This window comes from Puma concolor, chromosome C1 (assembly GCF_028749965.1).
Source record: "Puma concolor isolate L17-30 chromosome C1, mPumCon1.1.hap2, whole genome shotgun sequence".
Classification (NCBI taxonomy): domain Eukaryota; kingdom Metazoa; phylum Chordata; class Mammalia; order Carnivora; family Felidae; genus Puma; species Puma concolor.
In genome coordinates, this window is record NC_141674.1 from 4,101,933 (window position 1) to 4,123,333 (window position 21,401).

The 21,401-nt window shown below is 57.2% G+C and overlaps 1 protein-coding gene across 5 annotated transcripts in view; it reads right to left on the reverse strand.

The window, feature by feature from the left end:
- The window catches only part of ACOT7 (acyl-CoA thioesterase 7), a 102,743-nt gene that overhangs the window by 21,938 nt on the left and 59,404 nt on the right, over positions 1-21,401 (reverse strand). For all 5 annotated transcript variants that reach the window (XM_086715521.1, XM_086715522.1, XM_086715523.1 and 2 more), the window contains exon 7: positions 6,121-6,237. In XM_086715521.1, the coding sequence (XP_086571647.1) occupies positions 6,121-6,237 (117 nt within the window). The remainder of the gene's footprint in view (positions 1-6,120; positions 6,238-21,401) is intronic.

Below are 21,401 nucleotides of genomic sequence, written 5' to 3' on the forward strand. Positions count from 1 at the left end.
TGGACCTCCAGAATTGGGACACAGCAGGTTTGCTGTCCCAGCCATCACATTTCTAGAAGCAGTCACGGCAGCCACGGAAAATTAATACAGCTATCCACGCAGACGCTACGCTGGGTGACTTGAATGTAAAATCCAGTTTCTTGGGGCCGCTACTGACACTGCATCGTTAGTGACTATAAAATCAGGAGGGTGACACTTATAAAGCTGAGAGCGTATTATTTTGAAAGGGTCTTATCGTACATTTCTAGCACTTAACGTGACATTTCCATGTTTGAAGCAGGATTCTACGACAACACAAAGAGTCTAGAAACGTGAACGAAGTTCCAAGTAAAAACAAATGAAACCCAAAGACAATGGGGCCAGGGTCCCGGCAGCCACACAGCCCCAGACCCAGTGGGCTTCTGAAGGGAAGTCAGTTTGCTGTTGCATCCAGGGCCCGGGAAGTCAATACCTGCGTTAGTTTGCTAAAAAGTATCCAAAACGAAGGGACGGGACTGTCACGACTGTCGACTGTCTTGTAGTTTGTACGTTTCGGCCGTCCGTGTGGCGGTGCAACCATCGGATAGATACCGAACTGAAGCTGGAGCTTCTGTGAAATTCCTCTTGTGAATTCCCAGAATAAAGCGGAGCCCCCTGCGTACCACCAAGAGGCGGGCCCTGCCCGGGGAACCCCAACCAGGCCCCTGAGGTCTGAGCGGGTGTCCCTGCAGATGGCGTGCAGAGAGCACCCTGGGACCACAGGCGGCCTCGCGGGGAGGCTCTGCACCCAGATCTGTAGTGAGCCGCGGGGTCGTGGGGCCCTGCTCAAGGGGGCTCTGGGGCACCCGGCTTTGGGCTGACTGTCTATATGACTGTAGGGTTGATGGAAATTCCCCCCATAACGTCAGACACCGGGGATGGAGTCCAGAAGGTCCAGAGACCAGCACTGCCCAGAACTTTCGGCGATAGTGGGATGTCCTTGCTCTGTGCCGTCTGATGCGGTGGCTGCCGGCCACACGTGGCTACTGAGCACTGGAAATGTGGCAGGTGCGACCATTTTCCATTTTGCTTACCTTTAATTAGGAGGCAAAGAGCCATGTGTGGCCAGCAATTGTTGCGGGGGACGCACAGGTGGGCGCTTCCCCCCCCCACACTCAAGGCAAAGCCCCCCAGGCAAAGCCCGACTGGCACCGGAGGCAGGAGGCTAAGGTGCCTGCCTCTGTCTCAGTTCAGTGGGAAAAGGGCCCCGGGCCAAGGCCAAGGCCAAGGCCAGTGCCAGGGGCCGGACTCCCCTGACAGCAAGGACGCTCAGCCACGTTTTCGAGAGGCTGGAGAAAGCCAGGAGGTCCACACACAGCTGTGTGGGCCGGCTGCCACTTGGGCGGCTGAGGGAGCGTCAACAGTGAACGGCGCTGCACGTGACTGTCCAGGGGGGAAGCTCAGCACCGCCGAGGTGATGCCTGCGCCCGGACGCCTGCCCTCCCGGCTCTGGAAGGGAGCAGCCCTGCTGCACGGGCGGTTTCCGGATCAGAAAACTGGGGATAAGTATAGCTCCCGGGCCGTGGGGCAGGCACAGCATATGCCCCACCAAGCGTGGCGTAAATCACCCTTGCGACCCCAGCTCCTCTGTTCCCGGAGCAGGGCTGAGCCACCCGGAGTGGCGAGGCCCAAGGGGGCCAGCAGGTGCCCGGCCCCAACTCCCAGAGCCCCTGCGGCCCCAGCGCAGCGGGGTCTGCGGGGATTCGGAAAAGAAAACAGAGGATAAGAAAACAGAATAATACAAAGTTGCTCTTACCACAGCTGCGGGGCTGCCAAGCACTTCAAACAGCTCAGCGCTCAAGCTCCAAAAAGAGCAGCGACAGTGTAGCTTTCTCAGAAAAGCACGGACATGGCGAAGTAACTTTGGCATTTCTTACATAACCGCTTTGCATCCCAAAGCATTTTCTAGGCGATCCCTCACTTCCCACCCAAGAGTCTGGGGACGTGGCTTCTGCACAACGCAGCTCCAGCTTCAGGCTTTCCTGCCCACGGCTTCCCAGACCATGGCATCAAAGGTAACGATGTTCCTCTTTTACTTCCCTTCACAGCTGCCTTGGCATTCTAACGTCTCAACTTAAACAAAAAAAAAAATCAGCAATGGAGCAAGGGACCCTATAAAAATAAGTCCCCGGGGACCGCTTTTAGACGCCTGACCTCCAGAACCGTAAGAGAGGGCGCGAACCTTCTAAGCCACTGGTTCTGTGGTGAGACATTACAGCAGCTGCAGGGAGCTCACAAACAGGCCGCGTGCCTGGCTGGCAACGTGTCGACAATTCTGGGCTTTTCTCCACTGCGTCAGATCAACCTTCAGAGGGTGGGGGACGCCCCTCCCGGTGGGGGGGGGGGGGCGGCCTCTTACAGCTGCGTCCTCCAGGGCTGTGCGTCGCAGAGATGCGCGGTGGCACGGCCCCGGGGGCTGGGCGCTGGCTGTGGACAGCGGCCACACCGTGACCACAGGCCTGGGATGTCCACTGACTCCGTCGCCTACATGCGCCTTTTCTGTAAAATATCAGTACTTTAAAAATGGTCCTTGGGGGCACCTGGGTGGCCGAGCCCCGTTAAGTGTCCGACTCTTAGTTTTGGCTCAGGTCCTGATCTCACGGTACACGAGATGGAGCCCCGCGTCAGGCTCTGCGCTGACATCGCAGAGACTGCTTGGGATTCCCTCTCCCTCTCTCTCTGCCCCTCCCTGCTTACTCTCTCTCTCTCTCAAAATAAAATAAACTTAAAAAAAAAAATAGTCCTTATGCTGATCTCATTTCACACTCGACTCAGGAACGAGTTAGTTCAATGCCCAAGAAGAAGGAGGGCGGTTCCATGTTCTGCACTATAGTGTTGCCATTTTGTCATTTCCACACGTCTGGGTCTTGGGCCTGACCCCACCTCCTGCCACGCATGGGAACGTCGCTGGTCCCTCCTCGGTGCCCCCATGCCGGAGAAGCGTGGGGCCTCAATTCTGTTCCGGGGGGCTGCCCTCAGGTGTCAGGTCCCCGGGCTGTGTGCTGACTTTACCGCCGTCTCTCGCAAGGGAAGGACTCACATTCATGTGGGGAAAGGGGTATTGTGGGGCACAGATTTTACCCACCTCACCATTTTGTGAAAGGGGAAGTGAGCTAGCATCTACCCGGAACCAAGCTGTTAGGAGAGAAAGCATTGTAACGGGCCAAACAGTGGCACCCCAAAAGGTAAGTCCATTCAGAACCTCACAATGTGACCTTGCTGGGAATAAGGGTCTTTGCAGATGCCCCAGAGTCAAGGATCTCAGGATGAAATCCTCCTGGATTCTCTGGGTGAGCCTCACATCCTGAGACAAGAGTCATCAGAAGAGAACAGGCAGAAGAGAGAGGCCACGTGATGGTGGAGGCAGAGGGTACATTGATGTGGCCATGAGCCACAAGCCACCAGAGGCTGGAAGGGTCCTCTCTTAGCCCCTCCGGAGGGGCCCTGCCCACACCAGGACTGGGGACTTGGGGCCTCCAGACTGTGAGAGAGTGAACGTCTGCTGTTTGAAGCCTCAGGTCTGTGGTCCCTTGTGGTGCAGCCCTGGGACACACACAGCGCTGTGCAGAGCACTGAACTCCGCCCCGGCCCTGGCCGTGGTGCAGAGGGCTGGGTCCCACGCTGCCGGCCGGCCTGGCTCTCCCGGCCCCCTCCTGGTAGGGCGGAGGAGATGTTGGATCACGGAGAGCAGGAGCTTGGAGGCTGAGCTAGAGCCCCACACGTTTGGACTTCACGGGAATCTCAGCAGGTTTGCATCAGAAAATCAACGCAGAACGAGCGGGAATGTCAGTCTCCGGTCCCCCACAGCGAGCTCCTGGCACCCCTGGATTGCCTACAACCAGCAGGGCCCCCCCAGCCTCACGCTGCATGTCCCCAAGAAAGGAGCAAAGAACGTGGGAGGACGGGAGCCCGTGACAGTGGCCGCACCTGCAGCGACCTCGGCCCCATGGAACTGAAGACAACGTGCGCCCATTCCGTCCCTGAAGCGGGTGTGGCCCTGAGCTGTCAGGACGGAGACCTTGCCTGGGTACATCGCTGCGGGCTCTCCCACAGAGGAGCCCACAGCTTCACACAGGGACGTTCCTCCGGAAAACAACAGATAAGGTGTGACAGCGTCTAACAGCCCCTGGAGGACATTGGCACAGAAACAGACCAGACTCCATCACTGCTGGCTTGGCCCACAGTCCTTGACGCGCCAAATGAGACGTGACCCGAGAAAGCAGAGTGACCTCTCCGCTCCCCAGGGGCGGCACGGGCTCCAGGCCAGGGCTGGGACACCAGCCAGGGGCCCCGGACGGGGACTGTGGGGGCTCAGCACCCGAGGGTGCAGCCGGGAGAGCCCACGCGGCCCACCCCTCACTCTGCCCGCTGGAGGAAACCAGTCCAGAGGAGAATGTCCTGCCAGAAACTACAGTTTCTGAAAATGAAGACTGTTTTCTCTGCGTTTTGGAATAAGCGTATCTTTTTAGAAACGGAGAGTGTTCGTCAAGGCAACGCACACACGCGCTGCCCCAGCCGTTGCTACGTGAGTCTCGGAAAGCACTCTCTGCTCCAAGTAGAGCCCACGGTGTTCCCTGAAAATTGCTAATTCCTACGGACCAGATGCCAATCATTCTCCGTCCCCCAAAGTTAACCCTGGTCATATAAGGGCTTGAGGGTGAAGACGTGGTCGGGGAGGGGGGGGGGGGGGTCAGCCTTCATTCTCCGGAGGCTTCCCTAGCTGTGGACCACATCTGCCGAGCGGGCTGATGCTGAGCAAACTGGCTGATTCTCTAGAAAAGTCTCTCTTCCTGGTCGGCGGTTCTCAAAGGGCACTCAGGAGACACTGAACAGAGCAAGGTCACGGCCCGTAAAGGTGTCTTCCACCATGGATTTTGAAGCGGCATTCAACAATGGGGTTCTGGTTGCAGGGAGGAGTTCTCGAGAGAGGGAGGCACGGCCGCACACCACACCCGCGGCCCACGGAGGACAAGCCAAGACAGGCAAGGCTGCTCGCCTGGGGTAAATTCTAACAGGGCGCTGGGGTCTCCGTGGCAAACACCTACCAGTTACGAAGGGATTCTGCAGAGGAGAGGGAGCACCCAAATCCAACTCGGCTATGCTTAACGTGCTCCCAGCACGCAGGGCGGGCACGCGCCGCCCCCGCCCCCCCATTCCAGGACGTTCACTCGCTTGCCGTGTTCTGCGGGACAGAGCGTGGCCGTGCTGGCCCGGGGCCCTTCAGGGTCAGTGAGGCCTGGGGTGGGGGGCGGGGGGGGGCGGGCACGACAAGCACTGTTTCGCTCGCTCGGCGGCGTGCCTGTCATCACCCCCCACCCCCACCCAGGACCGGTCTGACCCGACAGCTCTCCCCACGAGGCTGCAGTCACAGCAGGGCTGACCCAGCATCAATGCCAGGCTCTCGCAGCCCTGCAGCCAAGGGCTACATTTCTGGGGCACGGAGCCTCACCTCGGAAGACAACACACACTGAAATCACCGTGTCTCGGGAGGGGACGGCCGCTCCACACCTGCAGCAGCAACGCGGGACGAGCGAGATGAGCCGGCTCTGTCTCCTGTGGTGGCAAATGCACAGGGAGACAGCAGGCGCCGTCTGGGTGGCGGCCGAGTCGCTGGGCCTGGGGACAGGACGAACCCCAGCTGTCCCGGGTGGTACAGGCGGACTGGCCCAGGACTGCGGTCCCTGGGCTTCTCGGCGCGGATCCCGCCACTACTTACATCAAGGGTTATTCCAACGCCAGAGGAAACGTGCACAGTGGCGTAAACTCTGCTGGCAACCGTCACCAGGACTGTGCACATAAGATGATCAGAGGGCTCCGCTCGCAGAGCATTTTCGGAAGATGGGTTCACGGTGCGCTTGAGTAGGATTAGGGCCCCCAACACGAGTTATAAATAAGTCTATCAGATTGAAAAGTCGAACGAGCAAATCCTAGCCTCACGGATGCAACTACAGGAACAAAGCACAAAACTCTGGCTTCCTGTCTCTCATGGCAAATGGGCGGACACCAGGGCGCTGGCGACACGGGGCACGAACCAAAAGCGAACCGGCAGAGGGAGCCCGACAGCCAAAGGCCACCTGCCTTCCGTCAGCAGAGTCCCGTTACCTTTTCTGATCTTGTCGTGAAAGTTAATGGCGTCCACAGAAGCGGTGACTATGTTGGTCTTGCAATGACGTGCGGCCACGATCCCAGCCACCTCGTCCATGAGCTTCATGGTGACACCTGCATGGAGAATGGCCACATGGCAGATGAGACGGGGGGAGGCTACTTCCCACCCCGGGAACAAGTCATAAGAGACAAAGCCCTCCCGCTACCCACGGGCAGGGCCCGCAGCCGGCGCTGGGCCGGGCCGGGGGTGCACGATCGGGGCATGTTGAGCTCATGATGTAAACCTGGCTTCCTTGGGAGCTCTTGAAAATCACCACAGCTGATGGCCTAGGCCGCTGACAAAACGACGATCCTTTCTCTACCCTCTACAGAGATCACATTCCTTCGGCAAGGTTTTGTTACCAAATCCACCAGGATGGCCGCACCCAGAGTCAGATGCCAAGTGAGAACGTGGAGAAATCAGGACCCTCGCGTATCGCTGATGGGGATGGAAAGAGCGTAGCTGCTTTGGACACAGCCAGCAGTTTCTCAAAAGGCTGACAAGAGTCACCATACGACACAGCAATTCCACTCCCAGGTATGCACCCAAGAGAACTCAAGGCTCGCGTTCTCACAAAAGCTGTACGCGGATTCCGTGACAGCGTTACTCACAACAGCTCAGATGTGCATCAGCTGATGACCGGATGAAGACAATGTGGCACATCCACAGGATGGAATATTATCCAGCAGGAAAAATAACCCGAGCACGGACCCGCACTACATCACAGAGGAGCTTTGAAAACGTGATGCCGAGTGAAAGAAGCCGTCCCAAAAGACCAGATGTTGTAGTATTCCCTTTACAAGAAAGGTCCAGAATGGGCAAATCCAGAGAGGCAGAAAACGGATTAACGTTTGCCTAGGGCTGGTGGATCGGGGGGAGGCGGGGAGGGACTGTTAATGGGTATGGAGCTCCTCTTTGGGGGGATGAAAATGTTCTAGAATTGACTGTGGTTTGATTGTGTAGCTGGGAACACACTAAAAATCTACGACTTGTAACTGTGGAGTTGTATGGCATGTGAATTCTCAATAAAGCTGTTACGTAAAATAAACAAGAAAAGCAGGCTCACAGAAGGTCAAGCTGTCTTCAAAACCTCAGGCTGCAGACATTTGCTCACTGCCATGCTTTAACTTGACGGGATCATGACTGCACAGCCGCTAGTCTCCCCATCCCCAACTCTTGCCCCACCCCCCGTACGATACATCATACTTATTTCATACTTAAACGTTGATTTTTTTTTTATTTTGAGAGAGAGAGAGAGAGAGAGCAGGGAAGGGGCAGAAAGAGAGAGAGAGAGAGAAAGAATCCCAAGCAGGCTCCATGCCGTCAGTGCAGAGGTCGATGGGGGGCTCGATCCCACGACCCTGAGATCACGACCTGAGCCGAAATTAAGAGTCAGATGCTTAACCCACTGAGCCGCCCAGGCGCCCCCTATTTAAACATTTAAACCGTGTCTTGTCTTAGACTGAGCTACAGGAGATTGCCAAGAGTCAACCATTTTTGACCTACAAAAGCAGCAGAGTGGTATCTATCAGAAATCCTAGAAGGCTATGTACATTCACCCTAGGATACAGAACGCCTTCTAAAAACCCGGAGAGAGGCAGAAAACAGACTCTATCCCACTCACGAAAGCCAGGCTCACAGGGGAAGCGTGTTTAGGGTAAGGCTTACAGACTCGGATGCCAGTGGGGTCAGGCAGGCGATATGGGGAGGGGAGGAGGCCGCTGCCCAGACCCGCCTACTGCCTCCCACCCCCAGGAATGAGGGGCCCATGCTACCAGCCTCCTGATGTTTCTAGGCAAGACTCAAACCCACACATTTATGAAGAATCCACCAATTTTTAAACATTGGTGACTAATTAAAACTCTCTTTACTGTGTGGGGAAAACAAAATATGACATAACTAAAAAGAATAGAAGTCCCTTCCGTACTGGACCAGAGGCCTCGCACCAACACAGACGACGCTACTTAAAAGGAACGTGGGAGGGGCGCCTGGATGGCGCAGTCGGTTAAGCGTCCGACTTCAGCCAGGTCACGATCTCGCGGTCCATGAGTTCGAGCCCCGCGTCGGGCTCTGGGCTGATGGCTCAGAGCCTGGAGCCTGTTTCCGATTCTGTGTCTCCCTCTCTCTCTGCCCCTCCCCTGTTCATGCTCTGTCTCTCTCAGTCTCAAAAATAAATAAACGTTGAAAAAAAAAATTTAAAAGGAACGTGGGAGACAGAGAGGGGCCCTCTGCCTGGGAGAGGAAAACCTGGGGTCCCGTATACTCTTCTCTCCACGTCTGTACATATTTGAGCATTTCCAGAACACAAAGGTTTAAAAAAATACATTAGTGTTCCAGATGAAAAACAATGCTTTTATTACCAGGAGTTTTTAAAAGAAGGTACTGCTATATGATGGTAATGATGAACGACCATGAGGAGTGGAGACTGAGCTGCGGCCTGCCATTTTAAAGGTGCCTTCAGAGATAACCGGTGCATCGATCTGGTTAGTCCAAGCAGGAAGGGATTGGTAGCCTCATTTTTCAAATGAACAACAGACGCTCAGACACACATTGGTCCGATGCCAAAGACTGCAGACAGAATGCTGGGGAAATGGCTCTTTTGAGAGGAAAGAACTGCCAGCACCAGGTTTTATCTCCACGCGACTGGGGCTGGGGGCTCCAGCAAGGCCAGGGAGCCTCAGGCCTTCGAGCAGCTCGGCTAGAAGGTCTGAGACAAGGGGTCATACTTTGCTTTGCAAGGAGTCTCCGCTGGGTAGAGTTAGTACTGGAAACAGACACAGGCGCCTCCCCTAAGCCCACCCCGAGGCTCTGGGGCTTTCCTACCCATCCCAGGGGCCTCGGCGAAGGTGGGGCAAGCCCAGGCGTCCCCAGCCCAGCACTCCAAGGAGGGAAAACACAACACGGAACCCGGGGAAGTCACGGTGCTTCTCAGCATGGACCGTGTCCCTGTGGGGGGGAATCACTCAGCCTCTGCGTGAACCGAACTGCAGTGTGAGTGTGGCCCTGCATGGTGGTTCAGATGGCCTGGGACTGACTGCCCCATCACCCCTGCCTGGTGGGGACCCTGGGAGGGCAGAGCGCCCTCTGAGTCCCGGGTTCGGCTACCGCAGGAACAAGAGGCAACGACATCTTCACGCTGGACAAGCCCCGTGCTGCCCGGCAAAGCAGCTACCACTACGAGACGCAGGACTAGTAAAGGTCTGTGAAACTCAACACCTACCTAATTGGAGACTTTTTAGAGATCTGAGGTCTGAAAGAGACACAGAAAAGGAAAGAGAAGTGAAATGTCCCAGAATGTCAGGAAACGGAGTGAGAATCACACACTTTGCTCAGGGGACAAGGGTGGAGTCCAAGTGACAGCATCCCCTCACATATGCGAACCACAGAGGGCACCGAAGCAGGTCTGAGACCCACGGACCGCCTCCTGACATGGTGTGGCTTCGGGGTGTGCACGCGTGCACGTGCGTGTACGTGTGGGAACGTATGCACATGGGGGAGGAGAGTGTATGTGCACGCGTGTGCGGGAGTTTACACATGTGTGGGCAGGAGTGTCTGGGAGTGTGTGTGTGTGTGTGTGTGTGTGTGTGCATGTGCATTCAGTTTTGCGGAGGGAGAGCCCACAGACCGAGTTCTCCTGGGTCGGTTTGCCTCACAAAGAACTGAGCTGTTCCGGGGCGCCTGGGGGGCTCAGTCGGCTGGGTGTCCGACTTCGGCTTAGGTCATGATCTCGCGGTCTGTGGGTTCGAGCCCCACGTCGGGCTCTGTGCTGACGGCTCACAGCCTGGAGGCTGCTCCGGGTTCTCGTTCCAGAGAGGGAGCTCTCTCTCTGCCCCTTCCCCACTCATGCTCTGTCTCAAAAACAAATAAACATTAAAAAAAAAAAAAAAAAAAGAATAGAGCTGTTCCAACAGCTGGACAAGGGGCCCTGCTCCCTGGTTTTGAATCCAGAAGGCATTTTTCCATAGACTTACTCTAAGTACAATAAGTAAACTTTCCTTGAGCAGCCAACAAAAGCTCATTCAGTGTGAAGTATTATTGAGAGAGGCTGTATACGCCATGAAACACCAGGGCACCGGCAAAAATTTACACTCAGAAAATGCCGATCCCGGAGTCTAGGAAGAGTTGGAGCCAAGAACGGTGAAGAGGCAAGGTCCTGGCAGAAACTGGGGCGGGGGGCACCTGGGGCATTTTAACTAGGAGATTTCAGATGTCTGTAACAGAACGTGTATTATGTGTGGCTGTCCTTTTCTCAGATGGCGCCACTGCCGGGGTCCTCCTGAGGAGCCAGGGACGAGGAGGATTTTTTGGGAGGAAACGGAGGAGGAGACACCGAAGTCTGGCACGGGAGGTGGGAATAGAGCAGAGAAGAAACAACGATGGCGGCAGCAAGCAGCCCCCGCTCAGCACGCCGCAGTCCCATGGGCTGGGTCGGCCCTGGAGGGAGCCAACTCTGTTTTGCTCCCTGGTAAGCCCTCCGTAAATACTGAGCGCAGGAATGAATGAATGAACACCGACGCTCCCTGGACAGCAGCCCTGTGAGGTAGGCACATCATGGCCGCCAATTTTCGAAAGACACAGCACTCGCTTGGGGTAGAGTGGGGACCAGCCCCTGGTCACGGGGTGCCAGAGGCCACGCCGCGCTGCCTCTCGATCCAGGACCTGCAACCCTGAGATTTGAGGCGGCATTCCCAACCGAGGCGGGATACGGAGAGAGAGCAAGACCATGGTGACAGGTGGGGGTGGCAGTAAATTAGCGGGTGTGGCTGTGGGTGTGGAAGGTCTCGAGACCAAAGCTGCCAGCCGTGAGCCACCAGGCGGTGGCATCAACTTCAGGGTCTGGGGGGCGGGGAGGATGGTAGGGAGGCGGGAAAGGCAGAGTCTGAACTGGAAGTATGTCTGGAATGCAGGAAGTACCCACAACCAACTTCTTGTTTATGAGTCCGGAAAAGCAGAAGCCGTTAAGAATAAAAGAATAGAGGGACAAAGGACGTACTCAGCTCCTTCAAACTGGGCTTTGGCCCAGTTTGCAGGTAGAGATTCCCCAAGTGACTTCGCGGTTATTCAAAATATTGCAGGATCCAGGGGCGCCTGGGTGGCTCAGTCGGTCAAGGGTCCGACTTCGTCTCCGGTCATGATCTCACGGTTCGTGGGTTCGAGCCCCGTGTCGGGCTCTGTGCTGATGGCTCAGAGCCTGGAGCCTGCTTCCGATTCTGTGTCTCCCTCTCTCTCTGCCCCTCCCCCACTTCTGCTCTCTCTCTCTCTCTCTCTCTCTCTCTCTGTCTCCCAAAAATAAATAAAATGTAAAAAAAAAAAAAAAAATTAAAAAAAAAAAATATTGCAGAATCCAGAGCATGTGTTGACCAGGAGAGGCTCCGAGCCTGGGACAGACTCCGGAGAAAGACAGGAGCAGCTGGGTGACCTCCTGCTCCCAGATGCCCCTGTCAGCCCCCAAGCTGCATCCCCAGACCATCTGTATCACATGTGACATGGAGGCCAGCACCAGGTGGGGACGTGCCTGACAGTGTCCCCGCCCAATTCGGAACCTGGTGTAGAGTGCTCAGGAAAGGGTCGTGCTGAATGAATGAATGAATGAATGAACGAATGAACGAATGAATGAATGAACGAAGGATCGCCAGCTACGGATCACATTCAACTCAAGGACACTGCTCCAGTCGGAGCCGTAGGGTCCGTATTTGGGTAACAGTCTGGTCCACAGTCACTCGCTGCTGAGACCACAAGGGCCTGCTTATCTGGTCCAGAGCCAGCTGTGTCAGGGGATCTGTCAGATAAGGCTGGTCTTCAAAACTACCTGCTACGTCTGTTGAGGGTGACATTTAAAAAGATAGCCTCCCCCTGACCCCAAGAGCTAGCATACATATCTGAGCTGGGACAGCTGCAAACCTCACACAGAATGCTGGCATTTTATAGCCAAGGCCGCTCATGGATGGAGTCCACAGATTCTAGGACCCAGATTGGGGCACAGGCATGGTGGCAGCACGCGTGTCTCTTAGGAGATTGTGCCCCAAATTGGGGGTTCAACCCGGGTACTGGGAACAGTGACTCACAGAGGCAGTGGGCAGTCAGGGTGGGCAGCAATACCCACACTGCAGGACAGGTCTGCTCTGCGGGGGACAGCCGAGGGGGGCGGTAGGGTCCAAGCTCTGGGAAGGCTGTCACCTGGACCAACTCTGCCCACGTCCGTCAACCCATGCCTCTAAGGGAGGCCACGGCAGGCTCGTCAAGAAGGGACGGCGAGGCAGACTCTAGGGCTCACTACATGGAAAAGCTCTGTCCACAGCTCAAGGGTTTGGCCTTGAAAAGAGAGGTCTCCTGGTGCCCACAGCGTTCGAGGGAAGCGTGGCATCAGAGCTGGAGGCAGAAAGGTCTGCCAGAGAAGACAGGCCTCGCTGGCAACCTGCCCGCGGCTCCTGGCAGCCCCCAGCGTCTCTGTTCTTACAAATGCGTACTTCAGCCCCTCCCAGACAAGGCAAGGATGCCGTGGTCCTTTGGGGTCCTGCGTGTCAAGTGACTTCTGCTGTCCACTTAGAGGGAAGAGAGCTGATCTCGTAAGAGTCGAGATTGTAATAAGATGCTGATTTCAAGCTGCCTGTCCCCTCTTCCTGGTGGGGTGAGGAACAGCCCTGGACACAGCACTGAGCGGGGCTGGTTCTGGGACATTCTCGTTACCTGCTGCTAAGGCAAAATGATGAGGTCACGTGGCCCGTGCAGAGAGAAGATCACGAAAGGCCTCATCCCGTCCTGACAACGTTTGCAAGGCCTGTTTCCACAAAACACTCAGTATCTATGATGGAAGATGCCATAGGTCACAAGCCATGTGTCCACTGAGAAAAGTACATTTTGTTAAAACCAAACAATACCCTCCCCAGTGGAAACCCCCCTGACCAGTTCGTGACTGGTGTCCCCCTAACTTTGCTACTGGGCCCTCAGTCTGGCCAGAGAAGCCAAAGCCACCAGCCGACCTTGACACTGTCACCACCTCCTGTTCGCTCTTCAACACTTAAACTCCCAAGTGCCCGAGGCTTCCCCAAAGTGCCTCTGCCCAGGGTCCCACTGGAAAAGCTTGTCAATGTCTTCCCATTTAGGTACAAGAGGTGCTCCCGGTGATGGGAAAATCGCTCTGGCAAATTACAGTCTGTCATGTGCTGTCCTCATTACCCAAGCTTCGCCATTTAAAAAATGACAACAAAATTGTAGACGTGCTGTCCTTGGACTCCACATCCATGCAGGAATCACGGGAAGGCAGAGAATGAGACCCGCTCGGCCCCCAACATACAGATAAACATCGGGTACCGGAGATATTTTTGAATCTAACATTTAACTGCTCAAGGGTTTTTCAAGTATCGACAGCGTGTCGGCTGGCTTAAAAACAGAGGCTTAAATTTATTTTCCCAGGCCCGACTGGCGGACTGGGTCACGCTCGCCTACAAACCCGCAGCAGCCGTGAGCAGCTCAGCGCCCAGAGCCACTGCCTGCGCTGTGGGTGGCGATTTGAGATGCCCCCGTTTCTATATTTAATCCCAACTGACGGAGTGTGGGTGCCAGCCTCCTATATTAAGAAAACAATAGTAAGTTCATCCTATTTTCACTGGCCCACCCCCAGTAACGGCAAGGGGTTATTCTGAGAGCCCGTGGGGTGACAGCCTCCTGAGACGGTCTGGCTTCTCCCTCCCAGGTTCCCAATGGACCTGTGGTCATCTCTGTGAACCAGGGCCAGGGCCAGGGGACTATTCAATGAGGTAATTAATAAGGATTCTTTTTGGCAACTGACCCACAAGGTGGTAAAGATGGGTTTCTGATGCCAAAATGTCAAAAGCGGGAGCTCTGGCGGGGGCCTCAGACATAGCCCAGGAGCATCCCAGACCCAGGGAGTCAGGAGAAAGGGCTGCCCGGCCATGCTTTACCCCTCACCCTCGGTGTCAGGGGACTCGAGAAGGTCACAAGCGAATGCGCCTCCTGCCGTTTGAGAGTCGACGCTTCCCTGTTCTGAACAAGGCAGCAGGGAAAGTGGGGCAGGCGGACTCCTGCCCCAACAGCCAAGGGAGACTGGGGATAAGGTGGCGGTCCTGCGCATAAATCCCCTCGGTGCTCCCCACTTCAGGAAGGGCAGGCCGAGGCCTGGAGTCCACGCAGGGCAAGGTCGCATCTCTGCAGGCCAGGCACCAGTGCAGGTCGGTTTCCTCAAAGGAAACACTCAAGTCGGGGTGAAGGGCTGCAGAGCTGGGAGCCTTGTCAGGTCAGAGCCATGTTCAAGATACTGAACAGGAAAGCCACTGTTAGGGGATATCCGCGCCCCTAGTGATGCAGCGAAACAGGAAGCGAAAGTTAATTAATCTGGCACCAGAGACAGAAGATCCCAGTGCACTGGCAGAGGAGAGCATTCTGACGCTGTGTGGCTGACCGGGTTTCTCCAGCAAAACGCTCTCACTTCCGGAAGAAAAGCGGGACCGCCGGCCAGCCACACACGTCTCCCAGGCTGGAGGAGGCCACTGAGAGGGCCAGGCGGCCGGAGGAGACCCGTCCCCGGGGTGGGCGTCAGCAGGGTCCTCACCACCGCCAGCCCCGGACGGCAGGAGCGGCACCCGGGGTCTCCTGCCCCGCTCCCCACGGCCGCCTGCCTGGACACAAAGCTGCTCTCTGCGGCTTCGGACGCCGAGAACGACTTTCGCAAAACCAAAGATTCTTAGAAAGTGAGAACGGGGAGGAATGCGGCCGTCACCGGCACACCGGTTGGCCGCATGATGACGAAACTGAGACCCAAACCCGCATTCGCGTGCTCACCTCGGGGCCCCACGAGGCCGGTTCCCCAAGAGTCGGAAACGTGCCTCACTCCTCTCTTTTCTCCCTTCTCCCCAGCCAAGGCCTCGACACACTGTCTGCCACGCAGCAGGGGCTCCAGTTAAATGAGGCCACAAAACTGGAAAGGAGCATCTGTGCCTTATTCTGGATTTTGCAGTGAAATCAATTCCTCCCACAGGTGCTGTTTCCCAATGGAAACCAAGCGGTAAGAGCATCCGGGCGGGAGGCCTCCTCCCGCACCTCGTCTCCCAGATGTCCTCTGCTTGGGCCACCAGGCTTCTCCCTGCCCGTGTACCACCCACCTCCCTCCCTTCTGCCTTCTCCCTTAGGTGCCAGCTAAGCTGTGTGGTCCCCCAGCCTTGGGACCTCCGGGAGCCACGCGTGGCCCCTTGGCTGCCTGATGCTCGTGTGGCGTGTACGAGATCCGTCTCCTGCCGCTTCAGGCGGGCGGCGTCGGCGTTGTGCTCTGCCGCGACCCTGGACCTCACACCCCCTCCCGCGCTCCTCCTGCGGGGCCGCCTCTGCTGCCGTGCTGTGGCCCTGCTTCCCGCACAGGGGCCCCTCCGTTCTTTCCAGTTCATTCTGCACCTTGCAGGTCTACTCTGCTCCAGGCCCTGCACTCAGTGCTGGGGATGCAGCCGTGAGCACGTCACGCCAAGTCCCCACCCTGTGAGCCTGCGCTCCGGGAGGGGTGGGTGGTGAGCGCCTGTGAACACAGACAGCAGGTGGGGGTGGGGTCTACCTAACACAGGGTGCGGTGGGGTGGTTTGGGGGGTGGGCGGTGTGGGCAGGGTCCACAGCTGGAAGTGCCCCAGGTGTCCTGGGACTGTGAAGGGGGAGAGCAAGGCAAGAGGGGGGGACAAGATAAGGGGGGTCGGAGAGGCACAGGGGAGGGCCCTCCTGGAAGGCCTCATAAGGACAGAAGCGGCACAAATAAAAAGATCTGGCGTCTGCTGGGAGTGAGACAGGAGCCACCACAGGGTCTGGAACAGGCTCGGCTTGACCGGATTTCTGGTGTAACAGGCTCGGCGAGGCTGCAGCATTGGGAAAAGAAGTGGTTCAGGGAAGTCGGGAGACCAGGCAAGAGGCCATTTCCCTGGTAATGGGGACTTGGCGGGGGAGGGCGGTGGAGGAGGTGAGAGCTCACATTCTGGTATGTTCTGAAGGTGGAGCCCAAAGGACGGGTTGATAGATGAGGTGGGGAGTCCGCGAGAGAGCCAGCCAGGCCACAGGAGATCACGGGGATTCTGGCCAGATCACCCAGGGGATGGCCTGGCTGCCACTACAGGGGGACGCCTGGGAACAGGGTCTGGGGGACCCAGGGACCCCGGCAGCCATCCCAGGGTGGGGGGTCCTGAGGACTCAGCTGGAGTCCAGGTGAGTCCCAGAGGGATTCCCAGAGAGCGAGAGAGAGAGAGAGAGAGAGAGAGAGAGAGAGAGAGCGCTCAGGGTGCAGGGAGGGGAGGAAGGGGTCTGGGGAGGGAGCTTGAGAGGGGCCGGATGAACTGTGAGTGCCGAGAAGGGCTCTCTGGCTTTGGCTCTGGCAGGTCAGAGGGCTCCTCAACAGGAGGGAGGTGCTGGGAGCAGGTTCGAGAGAGGACGATGAGAGAGACAGGAGGGACGGAGCGCAAGCGGCTTGCCGAGAAACCAAGCTGAAAGGGGCAGTGGAGGCATGGGGCACAGGTGGGCTGGGGACACCACTCTGCCAGGAAAGAGATGACCGGCCTCCAGCTGGCCTGAGGACACCAAGGCCACTGTGACAATGGAACATCAGCGACTCTGAAGACAAAGGTTTTATGGCAGTCATGACTCCATCATTCACTCTTTTTCCAGCTGCAGAGCTGGGAGCCTTGTCAGGTCAGTGAGGTCACTCTAGAAATCAGGGGCCCCAGCCCAGCCAGTGCGCACCCGCCTCCCCCAGACCGCCAGAGTGCATCGGAGCTAGGGGTAGGGGCCCCAGCGGTACACTCACTTGCAGACTCACGACAGCACAGGACAGAAAGCCCCTCGTGCTGGCCCCTTCTTCTCGGAAACAGCAGCATTGGCTCCCGGAGCCCATCAGTGCTCACCCTTACCATGCGGGGCGTCCATTCGCTGCTCTGACGACACCCGGGGCCGGGGTGCAGGCATGGCTGAAGCTGAAGAGGCAGCGTCATTCCAGCCAGTGACCACCCCACCCTCAAAACCAGGTGCCAGGCGGGGTGAGGCAGAAGGCGTGGCTCCCCCACTGGACGTGGCCTGCACACAGGCCTGTCCTGCGAGTGGGAAAGACGCCAGCCTGCCAAGTGGGACCCAACCCGGCAGCTTGGTCTAGGGACACTGGGGCTCCATCCGCAGTTTGACTTACTGCCTACGATTCGAACAGAGAAAAACTGCCAATAGCTTAGGACCCCCCCCGGACTGAGAGCCTGGAAGCTCCCTTCCTCTCCCAGCTTTGGGGTCTTTCACAGGGTGAATAAAGAGGACAAAAATAGGGGGACCCGGGGGGCTCTGTCAGTTAAGCGTCTGACTCGATCCGGTCTCAGGTCACGATCTCACGTGCCCCACGTCCGGGTCTACCTTGGCAGTGAGGAGCCTGCCTGGGATTTTCTCTCTCCCTCTCAAAATAAATAAATAAACTCAAAAACAGAGGACAACGATAATTGGCTGCAGGAACAATGTTCTCCCTCTTCCAGCTTTTAAGTAGTTAGCATGAAGCAGGGTGCTGGGCGGCTGTCGTAGGGACACCTGGGCAGACAAAAGAAGGTTTCAGAGCTGGGAATGGTTTTCAAAGGCAGGAAACACACTCTGGGCGATGGATCCAAGCAAGGTTCACCCTTCCCGGCTGTGTGCTCTCCCCCAGGCTGTCCCGACCAACCGAATCACCGGGCAGCTCCAGCAACTGGAACACCTGGGCCTCCCCATGGCCTCCGGTCCTACGGGTGGGGCCCGGGCATCTGCATTTTTGAGTGCCCTGGTGATCCCCGCAGGCAGCAAGAATGAGACCACAATCCACAACCTCTCAGGATAGTGGACAGACCAACACTGTGGGAAGGATGAGCTGGCCAATGGGGCAAAACCCCTGAAGGGGGCAGGAAGAGGGTCCAAAGCCCAAACGGAGGGCCGACCCCACAAAAGCTGGCGAGACTGCCGGGTAAGACCAGCTGCAAAGGCTGTGCTGGCAGGGGCGGGGCCTGGCAGGGGCGGGGCCTGGCAGGGGCAGGGTCAGAGCTGCAGGCATCTGATTCCATCTCAGGAGCAGCGGCTCCCCAGAGAGGTCCCCAGACCTATGGGTGCTTGGGGTGCTCAGGACCCGGTGGGGGGTGGGGGGGGGGAAAGCCATCCAGAGCAGTGGCTGCAGAGGGTTTGTTAAGCACAGCATGGGGAGGGGGGCCCGGAAACTGCAGACCACACAATTTGTTATTCAGGAAAGCAGACAGCAGGAAGATGGTGGAAGGGCCCTGGGCAGAGGCTAGAATGAGCAGTGAGCATCGGGGAAGGGGGACAGGCAGAGGTGTGGCCAGACTCCCTGGATTTCTGAACGGGAACCTCAGAAGCCGTAAGGTGATGCACCAATGCCTCCAAGTCCCTGGGAAAGCATGCCAGACACAAACTGCAGATAAACCACTGAGCCCCCGAGAGAGTGCCCCCCATCAGTTCTCCCTTTCTTCTATAGCAACTCTAGTGTTCGACAGACGCATCTGGCCAGCTAAACCCACCAGCGGACGTGAGTGTTGGGTGCAGTTTCCCGGGAGCCCCACTGCCTCTGGGCGGAACACTGGTGCCACATTGTGCTGCCGCCCGGCAGAAACAGGGCCACCCCAGGGACAGCAGACCGAGGCAGAGGGAGCCTCCACGCGAGCCCCTGACCTCTCACAACTGCATCATTACACAGGACACAACAGTCCTCTGTCTTGTGGAAGCCACCATTTGGGGCCTTCAGCCCAGCAGCTGAATCTTTAAAATTTTTTTTAATGTTTTATTCATTTTGAGAGGGGGAGAGAGAGAGAGAGAGAGAGAGAGAGAGAGAGAGACAGAGTGTGAGCAGGGGAGGGGCGTGGGGGGGCGGGGAGACACAGAATCCAAAGCAGGCTCCTAGCTCTGGGCCATCAGCACAGAGCCCGACGCGGGGCTGGAACTCACAAACCGTGAGATCATGAGCCGAGCCGAAGTTGGACGCTTAACCGACTGAGCCGCCCAGGCGCCCCTGAACCTTTAATCTGGCTAATACATACCTTTCACAGGAAGCCACTGGAGGACGTGTTCCACCTAAACCAGCAAAGAGGAAACGGGAAGCTCTAGGAGTCTGAGCGCCCGGCCCCGGGGAGCCGTGCAGCAGGTGCAGGGAACGGGCGGGCCGGCTTGGGTGGGGGGAGGGCGCTCTCTCCAGGGAAACGCGTACCGAACGACTGCCTGGCGGGCAAAACTGTACTGAGAAGCATTTTACAGAGGCACGGAGGCTTAGCTGGGTGTTCAAAGTCGGTGGAAGATGAGGTGACGAGGAGGGACCGCGGTGGCAAAGCCACACGGCGACGCAGTCGTGGCGCTCTGCCTGGCGTGGCGCGGGCGGTACTCACGCCGGCGGAGTCTGAGGATGATGCGCCGAGAGGCGCCGGGGAGATGGAGCCACAGACATCCGAGCAGCACAGCCAGAGCAGCTGCTCAAGTGAAGCGAGGGCAGGGGCAGCTGGGTTTGGTTAAAGGCCGTCTTGGACCCCCTTCCACAGAATACCTCGGTTTCAAATAGTTAATTAAAAGTTTTTTTAAAGTGCCAAAGGAAAAAAATCCAAGGCCGCCAGAAGTTCAGAAGTGCAGAATTCGTGTGGAGGACACCTCCAGTCTGCCCTGAGCGGGACGCTGGGCCACCCCCCAGGGAGCCCCCCACTAGGGTCGTGGTCGGGCTGGTGGCGAGCAGAGACACCCCCTCCTGGGGAACGGCCCACAGAGGGCCACAGGCAGGGAGCAGCCCAGAGGAAGAAAGAGGCATAGGGGGCGCCTGAGGGGCTCACTTGTTAAACGTCTGACTTCGGCTCAGGTCACGACCTCACAGCTCATGGGATCGAGCCCATGACTCCGCCTCAGAGTAAGATGCTTACTTTCGGGCTCAGATACCTGTGTTTTATCCTGTCACAAAGTAACGTCAATTCCCATTCTTACCGGGCGTTTTCAGCAAGGATGGGTGTCGGGCGAGTCTGTGAAAAGGTCCTCACTGTGGCATGACCCTAAACCCCCCACAGATATCTGCCAAGTCGCCCCCTCAGGGGCCACAACTGACAGTGGGCGAGGGGAGACCTCACCCAGGACCCAGGGAAGGCAGAGGCCAAACCCCAGGCTGACGTTTGTGCGGAGGCCCTGACGTCAGAAGCACGGGGCTACAGACGGCGGTCCTTCCCGGCACACTGGGCCAAGTTCCTCTGCACAGCCTCCTGCCAGCTCCCTGCTGCTCCTGTCTCCCTCAGTGAGTCACCAGAGGTCCCGTCCACGCACCCAGGACGGGACGCAAGACTGGGCATCTGACTGGCGTCCCGTATTCCATCTGGGACCTCCTCCCACACCCGCTACGCCCCCCACCGGTTTTAGCACAGCCAGCGGCCAGCGTCTGTGCTGTGTGTTTCTAAGTGGCGGGACAGGAGCGGGTTCACAAGATTAAGACTATCTCGGGTGTGAAAATCACAGAAAATGGCACGGGGGAATGGTTTCTCAAAGACACATACGCGGTACAGGATGACTGAATAAAAGCCAAATTGGCCTCCATTTCCACGCAAGAGCTTCCCCTGCGATTGGCACCTACTGAATTACAGGTTAGAGGCAACTTTGATTCAAATGAGTTTAGACACCATCTATCGACAGCCTTCTCTCTGAAGGAAAACACCATAAAATCCCAGGTCTCTCGCGGGTGTTTCCAGCACAGTGTTAATTTTGTTCATTCGCTCCTGGTGAGTTACCCGGACGCCGTTCAGAGATCGCATTTGATAAAAATATTAGGTGTGTTTTTTTTTAACTTGTGGGCACAAAACCCCTACCAAAATAGGCATTAAAAACTGTAAAGCCATCGCAAACATGCCTTCGATGTGCTTCTTAAAAAATCGTGCCGGTATCGAACGGACGCAGCAGCCCAGGCCCCGTGGGTGAACACGATAACCCGTGGGATTCCAGATTTCCGACAACTCCCTCACACCCTCCTGCCCGCAAAGACAGAGCCCAGGCTTTTCAACAAGGAGACAGCGGATGGAGGAAACACCACCTTTCCCGAACTTCCAACACGTGGACGAGACAAGCAAAAGTTCTAGCACAGAGTTTCACTAATTCCCGGCGGGATGGAGCTCAGGCAGGCTGAAAGGCCGTTCTCAGCAGTTACAGGAGCCTGGGCTCGGAAGAGGGGCCGCCCCCCACTTCCAGGAGGCAGGCGAGGGCTGGTGGAGAAGAGGAGACGAGACGGCTT